We start from the raw sequence: 13605 nt of genomic DNA, 5'->3' as shown, positions 1-13605 counted from the left end.
TTAAATTTTATAAAAATATTTTATTAAATGAAAAAGTCAGGAAAAAAAAAGGAATGAAGAATTGAAAAACATCATATCTTAAAAAGTTTTTATCTAATAAATCAATATTTAATGGGTCTTTCTTTAAGTTCTGCACAATCAAATAAACAACGATTTTCATCTAATCCTGATATTAGAAAAGCTAATTTAAAAGGTAATTATCAATCAATGGATGAATTACAAGATGGATTACGTCAAGCAGGATTAGAAAGTTCTAATTTAATTATTGGAATTGATTATACTAAGTCAAATACATGGACTGGAGCAAAAAGTTTTAACGGATATAGTCTTCATGGGTTGTTTGAAAATGTAATGAATCCATATCAACGAGTTATTGATATTATTGGAAGAACATTAGAACCATTTGATGATGATAATCTTATTCCTGTTTATGGGTTTGGTGATGTAACAACAACTGATAAATCAGTTTTTTCTTTTATGCCAAATGATACACCATGTAATGGATTCCAAGAAGTATTAAAACGATATAATGAAATTACACCAAGTGTACGTCTTTCTGGACCAACTAATTTTGCTCCTTTAATTAATAAAGCAGTACAAATTGTTCAACGTACAAGACAATATCATATTCTTTTAATTATTGCTGATGGACAAGTTGATGCAGAACGAGCAACTAAAGCAGCAATTGAGAATGCATCAAATTATCCATTATCTATTGTAACAATTGGAGTTGGAGATGGACCATTTGATAAAATGGAAAATTTTGATGATGAATTAGGACAATCAAAGTTTGATAATTTTAATTTTGTAAATTTCCAGAAAGTAGTAGATGGTCCTCATGTAGAAAATCCTGAAATTGCATTTGCTACAGCAGCAATGAATGAAGTTCCAACACAATTTTTATGTTGTAAGAAATTAGGATATTTAAATTAATATGTTATTAATACAAAAAGAAAAAAGGTTTTGTTTATAAAAAAGAAGAATAATATTTTTTGTTATATTATAATGACTGTTATCTTATTGAAATAAAATTAATACAATTAACATTACTTAATTTGAATTTAATGACATTTGTTTTAATTGTTCAATAATTGGTTTTAATACAGGTTCTTTTGATAAAATAGCTATCATCATTAATTTATCATAAGTTGGTGTCACTTGACTAATATGATCATACGCAATATTTGTTAATGATGAATTACAAACTTTACGTACAACACCTTGAGATGCAAGAATTGATACTTCATTTCTAAATTCTTTAATAGTAAAATGTTTTTGATTAATTTTAATAGAATCAATCAATTGTTTAAATTTTTCATACCATTCACCTATTCCAATTACTCCATTTCTATTTTGACAAAAGAATAATGATGCACATAAACATTTTTGATATTTTCCCATTCTTGAAAGAAAATCTTTTGTTGAAGTATCACCATTATTCATTCCATTTGCTTTAATAGCATGAATCATTTTTACAACAGGTGAATTATCTTGAATAGCTAAATGAATAGCTAATGTACATGCAGAATATACTTTTCTAAGATCACCTTCTTTTCTATAAACTTCTTTTGCGATATATTCAACAGCTTTTGAATCAAAAGTATTATTTGTTTTAGTTCTAATAATTTCACAAATTTGTTCAAGACTATTTGTTGTATATAACAATTGAGCCGTATAAGGTGAACGTGCAAAGTCATTTGCCATTGAATAATAGTCTTGTGTTTCATTTGCTAAACCAATAACCACACATCTATATGCAATTTTAATTCCAAATAATGCTTGTAATAACCATTGATACATATCATTACATTTATTTTTTAAATTATCAATTTCATCAAATACAAGAATAGATGGAATTGTTTCATTATTTAATTCTGATGCAATTTCTTTAAATGTTTTTTCTTCACCAAACAATTGTTCTGATAATGATCTAATAAAACATTTTTTATTTGTACATAATAATACATTTATAAATACTGTTCTTCTTTTTACTCTTAATTCATTTAAAAATTCATTGTCTTTTAATACTTCTTTAACAACTGTTGTTTTACCAACTCCAGAACCACCATGAATTAATATTAATCCAAAATGTGGAAATAATTCATATTGTCGAATACATGTCTTTAACTCTTCATATTCTTTTTCTCTACCAACTATTTCTCCTTTTTCAATTTCATGTTGATTAAATGCTTTCATCGTTGAAACAAGAGGACTTGGTGTTTGCATTAATAAGAAGAATAAAAATAAAATTTTTTCATTTTAATTTTTTTTTAATTTTTTCATTTTATTTTTTTTTATTATGAAAAAAGCAATAATATAATTTTTACTATTTTTATTACTTATTTCCTTTTTTCTTCTTCTTTTTTTTCTGTTTTTGCTTTTCTTAAATTAAAAATAAAAAAGGGTTATCTAGTAATTATAATCATTCTAATGAGTTCTATTAAGTTATATGTCGGTCATTTACCTGATGGTGTTACTCAAGCAGAAATGAAAGATGCATTTTCAAAATATGGATCAATTGAAACAATTGATATAAAGTCACACTTTGGTTTTGTTGTTTGTTCATTTTTGAATTAGTAAACGTTTCTTAAATTTTCATTTACATTATAAATAAGTTCTTCTATTGAAGAACATAAAATAAATATGTCAAATGGTAAAAAGAAATTTGTGATTATTATTAATGATTATATAATCAACTTTAATCATAAAAAACATTTTTCGTACTGACATGTCTAGACATTCACAAATGCTGAAGATGGTAAAAAAATAATTGATGATAAAATTGATATTACAATAAAAGGAAGACACGTTTCTGTTGAACAGGCTCGAGGAGATAGATCACGTGAAAATGATGTTTGCTATCTTTGTGGTAAAACTGGACATTGGGCACGTGATTGTAAGGAAAAACGATATAGAAGAAGAAATAGATCTTCTTCTCGAAGAAGACGTTATAGTAGAAGGTATAGTTCACGTTCTAGATCACGTTCTCGATCTCCTTATTCAAGAAGACATTCAAGGTCATCAAGTAGACGTCATAGACATTCATCATCTCGTTCAGACTCAAGGTCACGTTCTCGCTCTCCTTATTCAAGACATTCCCAAAGATATTCTAGACATCGCCATCGTTCAGATTCTAGTTCTTCTTTTTCTAGAAGTTCACCTTCTCCAAAACGTGACTCAAGCAAAAGGGAGAATAAATCAATTAAAAATGAAGACAAGTCAATTAAAAAAGATACCGAAACAATAACCCAAAAAGACTCAGAAAATCAACAAAAGTAAAAGTACAAATTTACTTGTTAAATTATTAAACTAAACTGGGCTTTTTTATCCATTTCTTTCTTCTGTTTTTTTTTATTCTTTTTTCTCATTTGTTTCTTTTGAATTTATAGATTCCTTTTTCGTTATAGTATCATTTTCGTTTTGGGTTTTCATTTTCTCAGATTGGGGAATTTGTTGTTGATGCTTTTCCGAATATTGGTTATTTTTCTTTGGTTTATTTTCATTTCTTTTTCTATTTCTTTTTGACTTTTTCACTAGAAATGTATTGTACTTCCGTTTTGATTCAAGTGCATGAACAAATGACTGTGTTTTACTCAACAACATTAGGTCTTCTCCAATTGTATTGTCATTCATTTGTTGTAGTGGTATAAAAGGTGATTCTTTTTTTTTGCAATTCATTTTATGTGCTTTATAACATTCTATACTACAATATAAAATATTACATTTAGGACACTGATACTTGGACTCTTTTCCACATACTTCACAGTGTCGTTTGTTATTTTCCATTCTATTGACATTCTTCGATCTTCGTTATTTCTTTTCATTCTTCAAAAATAAAAAAATTAAAAACATAGAACTGAAAAATAAAGTAATAAATTGAAATTAATATGAAACATACATAACTATAATTAATAGTTTAATTACTATTAAATAATAGTAAAAAGGAGAAACATGAGATATATCGACTTTTAACCCTATCTCCATTTAATGACCTTAATGAACTTATTAAATTTGTCAGTGCCAAAGGATGTCAAGTACAAAACAAGCCAAGAAAACCCAAGAAGGAGTTAATTCAAAACTTGCCCTTGTCACTAAGAGTGGTAAATATGTCCTTGGAACCAAAGCTACTCTTAAGACCATCCGTGATGGAAAGAGTAAACTTGTTATTATTTCTTCTAACTGCCCACCATTAGAAAGAGCTAAAATTGAATATTATGCTGTTCTTGGTAAAGTTCAAGTTGTCCATTATTCTGGATCTAATGTTGATCTTGGAACAGCTTGTGGTAGATATTTCGCTGTCTCTGTTTTATCTATTATTGATGGAGGAGATTCTGATATTCTTAAAGCCTCTGAATAAATTGAATGGCTAATTAGTATTTGTTCATTTTAATCGTTTTGTTTTTGTTTTCATCATTTTTCATTTTAAATAATTTTGTTTGTTCTTTTGGCAATATCTTTAGTTTTCTTAATAATTGATAAAATACAACGAATAAATTCATGAATATTTTAACTAGATATTAATATATTGTTCTAATCAATTGACTATTAGTTTGATAAGACTTTAGTTTTTTATAATTTCAAGAGTACTATTGATTTGTAATTAATATTGTTTTCTTGTTTTGAACTTTATTGTAATAGACATATTTCTTATGAATAAAATGTATTTTGTATTATTAAAAAAAGGTTATTTCATCACAACTATTTTAGAAAAAAATATATTGAAATGCTAATTTAGATAAATGTTCCTTATTAAAGATTTATTCAATGTATTTAAATGAAAAATCATTTTTTACTCTTTAAATATTTATACAAATCATTCAAAAATAATTTCGTTAAATATTAATAGAATTGTGTTTGTGACAAAGATTTGTTTGAAAATATTTCAATAATAGTACTAGTGAATAATAATAATAATAAATTTATACTTGTTTAAAATATTAATCATTACAAATTGATTGATAAAGATGCATTAATAATATGATTATCCAGAACATAGTCTACATATAAATAAATTTTATAAAAATAATGAATAAAAAGATATTGAAAAGTAGTATTAAGTGAAAATATGACTCTTAAAAATAAATAAAAATTCATTTTAATTTTAAACTCACTCTCTTAATATATTTTTTTTTCATTTTTTCTTAAAGCAAAATCTCTTAAAAGCAACATTATTCTTTTTATAACTTAAAATATTAATTAGTAACGTAAATAAAATACTATCATCACCATACAAAACATTTTTTTTATTAAAACAAAACAAGAATATTTTATTTGATTCAGATATTGATGATTGGAAAGAAGATACATCAGTATTTATTGATTGGAAAGTTAATACATCAGTGTTTGCCAGAATAATAAATAAAGAACATATAATAATTGTAGTATTGATACGTCAATATTTGAAGAAAGAGTATTGATAAAAGAGCATATAATAATTGTTATTGAAGATAAAGAGGAAATAAATTTGGAGGATATGTTAATGAAAAAATTGATAAAGTTGATAAACGGATAAATGATTCACAATCATTTGTATTTTCATTAGAGTCAAATGGAAGGAATGATGAAATTTAATATTCAAGAACAACAATATGCATTTAAAGTATATAATAAATCAAGTACTTGGATGTTTAAATTTGGAAATGGATGGAATATTTTTGTTTATAAAGAAATTAATAAAACAAAATCATATTGTAAACAACATGAGTTTGAATATGAAGGAATATCAAATACACTTCGTGGAAAACAAATCCACATCAAATGCACTTTGTGGAAAACAACATCCACAATGAAGGAATTGAAAATGCACTTTGGGGAAAATATAGTTTCACACCGAAACGAATCATAGTAATTGAAATGAAGTGATTAATCTTGATTAATTGAAAATGAAATAAAAAAAATATCTGTTATTAACGGTTTAAAAATAGTTGTATCAATATGACAAAGCTTGTTGGTTCAGTGAATTGAGTAATAACATACTTCTGTCATATTTCTTTTTTTTCAATACACTCAAATGAGTAAGTAACTGTTTTAATGAAAATAATAGATAAAATACTTTATAATTTTTAATTAGTTATTGTTTACACAATCTTAATGAAATTGAGACTTAATTGTAAAGGTTATATAGATTGTTTATTGGTTGACATAACTTAATTTCATAGTTTAATACTTTTCATAATCCTTTTTACGACTTAGCTTATGAACAACATACTGTTTGATATCGTTCTTATAATGAAATACCTTAAAAAATTTTAAAGAAAAAAAGAAAAACATATACAAATGAAACTTCACCCAAAATTCAAATAGATCAACAAGGGCAATCAGACTTTTGAGCTTGAGGAGCAGGCTGATCAATGTTAACTTGGTTCATGACATAAATATCAGTATCAGTTCCCTTTTGAGCAATAGCAGCTTGGGCAATTGATTGGAAAGCAGCATCTACATTGGTAGCATTTTTAGCAGAAGTTTCGAAGAAAGGAATATTGAAATGTTCTGAACACCATTGTTCAGCCTTCTTCTTAATAGCATCAGGACTTCCTTCATAAGTATCAACTTTATTTCCTAAAACAACAAATGGGAATTGGTCTTGGTTCTTTGGTGAAGCTTGAACAAGGAATTCTTCTCTCCAATTGTTTAAAGACTCAAATGTTTTTGGGTCATTGACATCATAACAAAGAGCACAACAATCTGCACCTCTGTAGAAAGCAACTCCAAGGGATTGGAATCGTTCATTTCCAGCAGTATCCCAAATTTGCATTGTTACTTCATGATTATCAACAACAAGATCTTTTGTTAAGAAGTCAGCACCAATAGTTGCTTTATAGACAGAACTATATTTATGATTAACAAATTGGTTCATTAAAGAAGTTTTTCCAACACCTGAATCACCAAGAATAATTACTTTTAAAAGAATCTTTTTCTTAGACATCGTTCCTTTCTATTGTATTATTCAGTTTTCAGTTCTCAATCTTCGTCTCTCTTTTTTCATTTCTTTATTTTTTTTCTTCTCTTTCAGTGGAATTCTCAAGGAAAATAATCCTCTTTTTGTAATTAATTTCATAATTATTTTAATAGTTTATTAATTATTTAAAATAGTAATATCTACTGTTCCAATCTTTTCTTTAAAAAAATAAAAATAGACAAATTTTAGTTTAAAAAGAAGAGGAACTTAAAAAGAAAAAAGAAAAAAAGAAAAAACAAAAAGAAAGAAAGAAAAAACAAAAAAATAAGAGAATGAGAAATTTGACGAAGTTAATAATAATTGGAACAGTTTTAGTTGTGATAAATTTATTTCTTCAATTTCCTGATACTGCAATGACTGTAAATTTAATTAATTGTGATGATATTAGACCAATAAAATTAGTAGTAAAATCCAAAGGATATTATCCAAGACATTTATCACAATGTGGGTGGAAAATAAATGACTTAATGATACATATAGTTTTATTAGTTATTCCATTCTTTCATAATCTTCTTGATCCTTTTTATCACTTCACAAGAGTACTTAGAAGAATTATTATATTTACAACTTCACTTCTTTTATTCTTATTTTCAACATATACACTTATAGATTTAATTCATTATCCAACTTCAATAGTTCAAGAACTCTTTCATTTTAGTCGTTCTTCATTTATATTTAATGTACTTTTAGAATTATTTTTATCAATTTGTTGGTTAATTTCTGTATTTACATCAATGAATCTTAGTTAGTGTTGTTTATTTCTTCTTTTTTATTAATTTATAAACATTAATAAAGTTTAAAACATAAATTTTAATTACTTTGAATATTTTTTTAATAGTGTTGGGTTTATTTTAATTACTGTTACACCTCCATTAGTTATCATAGATGTTGATGACGTTGTTGGTTCTGGTTTTTCTTTATTGTTTTGATTAAAATATAATTCAGACGGTTCTATTTCTTGGAATTGATTATCTATCTCTTTATAAAATTCAAGAACTTTCTTATTAACTTTCCATGCTGCTGCTCCTGGTATTTTACCAACTATTTTAAGTCCTTCTAGTGATTGTAGTCTACTTAATGCAACATATGCTTGTCCAGCTTCAAAAACTTTTTCTAAATTCAATTCTGCTGCAGGAAGTGTTAATCCTTGAGACTTATGAATACTTAAACCCCATGCATGTGTTAATGGTAATTGAATTCTAGCTGAAACTATAAGTCCTGATGATTCAATTTCCCAAATATCAGGTGTAATTGTTACAATAACTCCTTTTCCAAAGTCAACAACAGGAAAAAATTTATTATTTGCATAAAAATCATTTTCTCCTTTTTTTATATTACATTCTGCTGCATACGAATCTTTTTGTTCTCTATTTTCTTTATGTTTTACTTTAACTTCTTCAAATCTTAAAATTTTTCCAACAGCTCCATTAACTAATCCAATTTCTGGTTGTGTATTTTTTAATAACATTACTAATGCTCCAAGTTTTAATGGTAATTGTTCTGGTGCTGGACATTCTTTTAATGGACCTCTATTACGTTCTAACCCAACATCACATGAATTATAAATATATTGTTGACTAGTTAGTTTTAATAATTCTCTTTTATTATAATTTTCAGCATCAAGTCGATGAGAAAAAAGACATGTTTTCTTTTTATCTCCAAGATCACGTTTTTGACATTCTTGAAGAAGTTCATATGTTTTCTTTGTTACAAATCCATATCTTATGTTATTTAACATTTCTATAAATGTTAAATCACTTTGACGATGTTGTGTATGAAGAATAACACATTTTTTAATAACTTCTTTCCAACATTTTGATTCAAATACAAACTTTACTTCTTTTCCTTTTGACACTGGAGGTAATTGGAAAAAATCACCTGAAAATATGACTTGAATTCCACCAAATGGTAAATTGTTTCTTTTTATTTTTTGTGCAATAACATTTAATTTATCTAATAAATCACCTGAAATCATTGATATTTCATCAATTAAAAGTACTTCTACGTTACGCCATTTTTCAAAAGCAGTTCTGTTTTTAATTACTTTTGTATATAATATATCAACACTTTGATCACCTAATCCAATTCCAGCAAAACTATGTAATGTTGTTCCTCCAATATTACAAGCTGCAATACCAGTAGATGCAGTGATAGCAACTGATCCTTGTTCTGGATGAAGTTCTTTCAATATTGTAATTAATTTTTTCATTACGTATGATTTGCCTGTACCTGCTGCACCTGAAAAGAAGAATGAAATTTCATTTTCAGCTAATTCTATTACTTCTTTTTGATCATCAGAAAGATCACTAATAAGTCCTTTAAATTTCATTATGTCATTAACAAATGCTGCTGTTTTTGAATAATCCGATTTTTCTACTTTTTTGGTTGGGTTTAAAGGAGGGAATTTTACAATTTCTTGTTTAAATTCAATTGGTCTTTGTTTTTGTTTTGATTTCTTTTGTTCCATTGAAAGAAGTTGAAGGATTTGATGTTTTGGTTTTTGTTTTTCACTATAATTTCTTGACTCTATTGTTGGTTTTGGACTGAACTGTTTTGATAATGTACGTTCTGCTTTAGAGGGAATAGAGTGAATAGGGATATTAGAAATTGTGGTTGGTTTGTTACTTGTATTAATCTGATCTGTTTTCGTTGTAGTTAAGTTATGAACACTTTTGGGGTATTTCTTATGGACTTGCATTTCTACATCACTTTGAGTTGGTCTAGGTAGTTTAGGTGTAATAGACATAGGGTTATCACTAGTTGATAACTTAGTTTTGTATTTCTTAATTCAGAAAAGTGGAATATATAACATTAATGATGTGAAATTTAAAATTATCTTCAAATTATTTAATTCATTCAAATTCATAATTTCAAAAACAATTCATTTGGATTATATTTATAACAATCAGTATATAATTAAAACAAATTATAATACTCATTAAATCATTGTTTGATTAAATATTTGAAGTAAATTATATTTTGTGAATGTATGAATTATTATGAAATTGTATAAATTCAATTTTAATAAGTATGTAAATTTGGATTAGAATATTTATTAAAGAATATACATTATTATTTCTAAATGCTTTTATGGTAACAATATTTTATTCTTTATTATTTAATATTATTCAAATAATCAATAACTTTAATATTATCAAAATGTTTTTAATAATTTTATACAAAAAGAATGAAAACATAATGAAAGAATGATATAACTATTTATGAAAGAGTAATGTTCATTTGTAAAAAAGAATCATCTAAAACTGTTCCTTTATTTTTAAATGAGTCATAATGTAGTATTCAATATATCTTGATATATATATTTTAAAATGAAATAATTTTGATATTGTTATAGAGTTACATAAATTAATCAAATTTACTTTAAAAGAATCTCTTTATATATTATTAAATATAATGTATTATCAATTTATCATAATTTTACATTTTACATGATTATATGATATTAAGATAATCATAATCAAATGATACTAACAATTATAATAAATAAATATTAATAATAAAATTAAAAATTAAATTGATAAATTTATTTTGTATTTGTATTTGTCTTTGTATTCTTAAAGAATTAATCAATATTCTTCACTGTTATTTTCATGTTTTTAATAAATATTTTAATTGTCTCTGTCCTGCTTCAATTATATATTTATTTGAAATAATATATTTAATTCATTAAGAGAATTCATTTCTTAAATTGTATTGTTTTATTTTGTATCAATTCTTCATCCAGTTGATTTCTTTCTCAATGAGTTACCAAATTATCATCTTTATTTATATTATTGAATCAATTTCAATTTAATATGTGATTGCTTTAAAGAATAACTTCTTATAACTCAATGTTAACACTTTTTAATATATTTTATTAGTTGTTTACAGTCATTTTCCTCAATCATATTTTTATAGATATACATTTATTGAATCAAATATTTGTTTAAATTAATAATATCAACTCATTTTTTTATTTCATAAATAAATTATTTCATTCCTTCTATTCAAAGTTCGTATAATTGTTACTTTTAATAATTCTTCTTATGACAATATAGTATTTATCAAAGTTATAAGTATTTTCAAAACCAAATATATTTAAGTTAATATTAACCATTATTATAATCTCTATCTTTGGAATTTATCTAAAGTAAATATCATAAATTATTAATTTCATTTAATATAAATTCAAAATTTTGATATAATAATATTCAAATTAGTTATCGAAATACCAGTTTATTATAAAATAATCAATTAAAAAAGATAGTAGATAATGAATAGCTACTATTAGAATAAGAAAAGAAGTTAATAAATTAAAAACAAAAAGAGTCTTACAAAGAGAGAAAACAAATTTAGAAAGAAAAGAATTTTAGGAAATAAACTAAAAAAGAAATTACAAAAAATAAGGAAATAATCTAATAGTAAATTAAATAGATTTTAAAGAATTATAAAAAAACTAAGAAATAAAAAAAACCAAAAAAGAGATGAAGAGGACGATAGCAGGAAGAAGTGAAGTACTTGAAAAACATCCATCAGTTTTAAAAGGAAGAAATCAATTAGATGAATTTACAGGAACTAATGGAAAAAGTTTAAATGAATTAGAAGAAATGTTTAAGAAATATAATGAGTTAATTTCACAAACAATACAAAATCAAACAAAACAAGAAAAAGCATTAGTTGAAGCATTAAAAAGATTAGATGTAATTAATACACAAATATTAGAACAACAAACATTAGCAATTGATTATAAAGAAGAAAAAGAAAGAATAAATAAACTTGTTGAAGATTCATCATCATTAATTAATGTAAGTTCTGACATTATTTCTAAGTCCCAAGAAATACAAAATGTACTTAAAACAGCTATTAATGAACGATCAAAAATTGAACATAAAGAAAGTTATATTGAAGAAATAAATAATGAAAAGAATAATTTATCACCTGAAGAAGTAGAAGAAAAGTTAAAAGAAATGAAAGAAAAATATAAAATTAAAAATCCACTTACTCAAACACCAAGTACTCTTGCAATAAAAGAACAAATGACAAAATTAATTATTCCAACAAAGTCATTTGTTCTTGAATCATATGATATTCCACAACAAGAAATGATATCAAGACATGATACTGAAGAATTAAAAGAAGATAATACACCAATTCCTAGTCGTCATATAAGTAATTATTTAAATTCTAGTTCAATTGGTGGAAGTTGTATAAGACAATGTGATCAAATTGCAATAGAACGATTAATAAAACAACAAAAAAATAATATTTCAAGACATGGAACAAAAACACTTTCAAGAAATATAACAAAAGGTATTACAATACAACCAATAAATAAAACTAAAACAAAAGAATTAATAAATGAAGAAGAAACAAGAACAAATGAAAGAAAAAGTTCATTAGTATTATTAAAAATGGTATCAAATAAATTAGTTAGAACAAAAGGTGATATTAAAATTAAAGAAATGTTTATGGAAAGATTTAGAATAATTAAAGAATTTACAGAATATATGATTCAATATATTAATTGGTATAATTGGCTTGAAAGAGATGTTTATAAATATTCACTTTATTTTAATATATTAAAAGAAAAAACAGCAAAAGAATTATTTTCAATATATTTTGAAACACTTGAAAGTGATAGAGAAATGACTAAATTAATAAATAATTTATATGGAATAATAGAAACAACAAAAATAGGAAATGAATGTGATAGATTTGATGAATTAGTTAATGGATTAACTAAATATTTAAATGAATTACCTAAATTTATTGATTGTGCAAATTATAAAGAAAATACATTAAATTATCTTAAAGAAGTATTTACTAATAATCATGAATTTAAATTATTAATTGATAAAAAAAATGATAGTAATTGTATTGAAGAATTAGTTGATATCCCTGAATTTCATATTAAAAAATTAACTCAATTCATTCAAAATTTAATTCAATTAACACCAATTCCTTTACAAACTGATATGTTAAAAGAATGTCAATTTAAAATTAATTCTATTGACGTTATTTATCAAAAAAGTAAAATTAAATTAAATGATTTTAATTATTTAAAGGAATTTGGACATAATTTACTTGGATTTGAAGAATTAACTGGAGAAGAATTTATTAAAGATGGAAGAAGAATAATTCAAAAATATTCAATTAAAATTATTAATAAAAAAAAACTAGAAAAAAAATTATTAGTTCTTTGTAATGATATTATTCTTATTTGTTCTAAACCAAATAGAAATGGTTGTATGTTTACTTATGCAACTGCTCCTTTAATTAAATGTAATTTAATTTTATCACAATCATTAAATGAAGAGTGTGATGCAATTAAAAAAGTAACTAAACTTATTCAACAAGAAGATCTAATAAATTCTTTATTGAAAAAAGCTAAAATTAAAAAATTTCAAGAAATTCGTAAATATTGTAGTTTTTTAGAATTTATTGGTAAAATTGCTGGAAATCCTATTATTCAATTACAACAAATTTTATTTTGGGGTATTCCTGAATCAAATTCTTCTATTATTAAAATCGCTTTAATTAATGCAATTGCTTCAAAGAAAACTTCATTATTTTATGATGAAAATGACTAAAATTATTTAAATTTTTTTTTTTTAAATTATTTAATATTTTTTTTTTTCTTTTTTTGA

At 24.1% G+C, this 13605-nt stretch overlaps 9 protein-coding genes across 9 annotated transcripts; 5 read left to right on the top strand and 4 right to left on the bottom strand.

The window, feature by feature from the left end:
* Window positions 1-111: 111 nt before the first annotated feature.
* On the top strand, window positions 112-933 carry ENU1_076220 (copine, putative; the record flags this gene model as incomplete). The annotated part of the gene is made up of 1 exon (XM_008858555.1): window positions 112-933. The coding sequence occupies one exon, from the start codon at window positions 112-114 to the stop codon at window positions 931-933; it is 822 nt and encodes a 273-aa protein (XP_008856777.1).
* A 117-nt stretch (window positions 934-1050) lies between these two features.
* ENU1_076210 (hypothetical protein) lies at window positions 1051-2226 on the bottom strand (the record flags this gene model as incomplete). The annotated part of the gene is made up of 1 exon (XM_008858554.1): window positions 1051-2226. One exon carries the CDS (start codon window positions 2224-2226, stop codon window positions 1051-1053), a length of 1176 nt encoding a protein of 391 aa, XP_008856776.1.
* A 622-nt stretch (window positions 2227-2848) lies between these two features.
* Window positions 2849-3247, top strand: ENU1_076200 (hypothetical protein; the record flags this gene model as incomplete). Its single annotated transcript, XM_008858553.1, has 1 exon — window positions 2849-3247. The coding sequence occupies one exon, from the start codon at window positions 2849-2851 to the stop codon at window positions 3245-3247; it is 399 nt and encodes a 132-aa protein (XP_008856775.1).
* Window positions 3248-3351: 104 nt separating this feature from the next.
* Window positions 3352-3786, bottom strand: ENU1_076190 (HIT zinc finger protein; the record flags this gene model as incomplete). The annotated part of the gene is made up of 1 exon (XM_008858552.1): window positions 3352-3786. The coding sequence occupies one exon, from the start codon at window positions 3784-3786 to the stop codon at window positions 3352-3354; it is 435 nt and encodes a 144-aa protein (XP_008856774.1).
* Window positions 3787-4027: 241 nt separating this feature from the next.
* On the top strand, window positions 4028-4357 carry ENU1_076180 (60S ribosomal protein L30, putative; the record flags this gene model as incomplete). The annotated part of the gene is made up of 1 exon (XM_008858551.1): window positions 4028-4357. The coding sequence occupies one exon, from the start codon at window positions 4028-4030 to the stop codon at window positions 4355-4357; it is 330 nt and encodes a 109-aa protein (XP_008856773.1).
* Window positions 4358-6304: 1947 nt separating this feature from the next.
* ENU1_076170 (small GTPase Rab7A, putative) lies at window positions 6305-6925 on the bottom strand (the record flags this gene model as incomplete). Its single annotated transcript, XM_008858550.1, has 1 exon — window positions 6305-6925. The coding sequence occupies one exon, from the start codon at window positions 6923-6925 to the stop codon at window positions 6305-6307; it is 621 nt and encodes a 206-aa protein (XP_008856772.1).
* Window positions 6926-7230: 305 nt separating this feature from the next.
* ENU1_076160 (hypothetical protein) lies at window positions 7231-7707 on the top strand (the record flags this gene model as incomplete). The annotated part of the gene is made up of 1 exon (XM_008858549.1): window positions 7231-7707. The coding sequence occupies one exon, from the start codon at window positions 7231-7233 to the stop codon at window positions 7705-7707; it is 477 nt and encodes a 158-aa protein (XP_008856771.1).
* Window positions 7708-7772: 65 nt separating this feature from the next.
* Window positions 7773-9704, bottom strand: ENU1_076150 (DNA repair and recombination protein, putative; the record flags this gene model as incomplete). Its single annotated transcript, XM_008858548.1, has 1 exon — window positions 7773-9704. One exon carries the CDS (start codon window positions 9702-9704, stop codon window positions 7773-7775), a length of 1932 nt encoding a protein of 643 aa, XP_008856770.1.
* Window positions 9705-11442: 1738 nt separating this feature from the next.
* ENU1_076140 (hypothetical protein) lies at window positions 11443-13548 on the top strand (the record flags this gene model as incomplete). Its single annotated transcript, XM_008858547.1, has 1 exon — window positions 11443-13548. One exon carries the CDS (start codon window positions 11443-11445, stop codon window positions 13546-13548), a length of 2106 nt encoding a protein of 701 aa, XP_008856769.1.
* Window positions 13549-13605: the final 57 nt, after the last annotated feature.

This window comes from Entamoeba nuttalli, assembly GCF_000257125.1.
Source record: "Entamoeba nuttalli P19 unplaced genomic scaffold asmbl_3648, whole genome shotgun sequence".
NCBI classification, from domain to species: domain Eukaryota; phylum Evosea; order Mastigamoebida; family Endamoebidae; genus Entamoeba; species Entamoeba nuttalli.
Note: the sequence above shows the minus strand (reverse complement) of the source record. Positions and strands in the feature narration are given on the sequence as shown.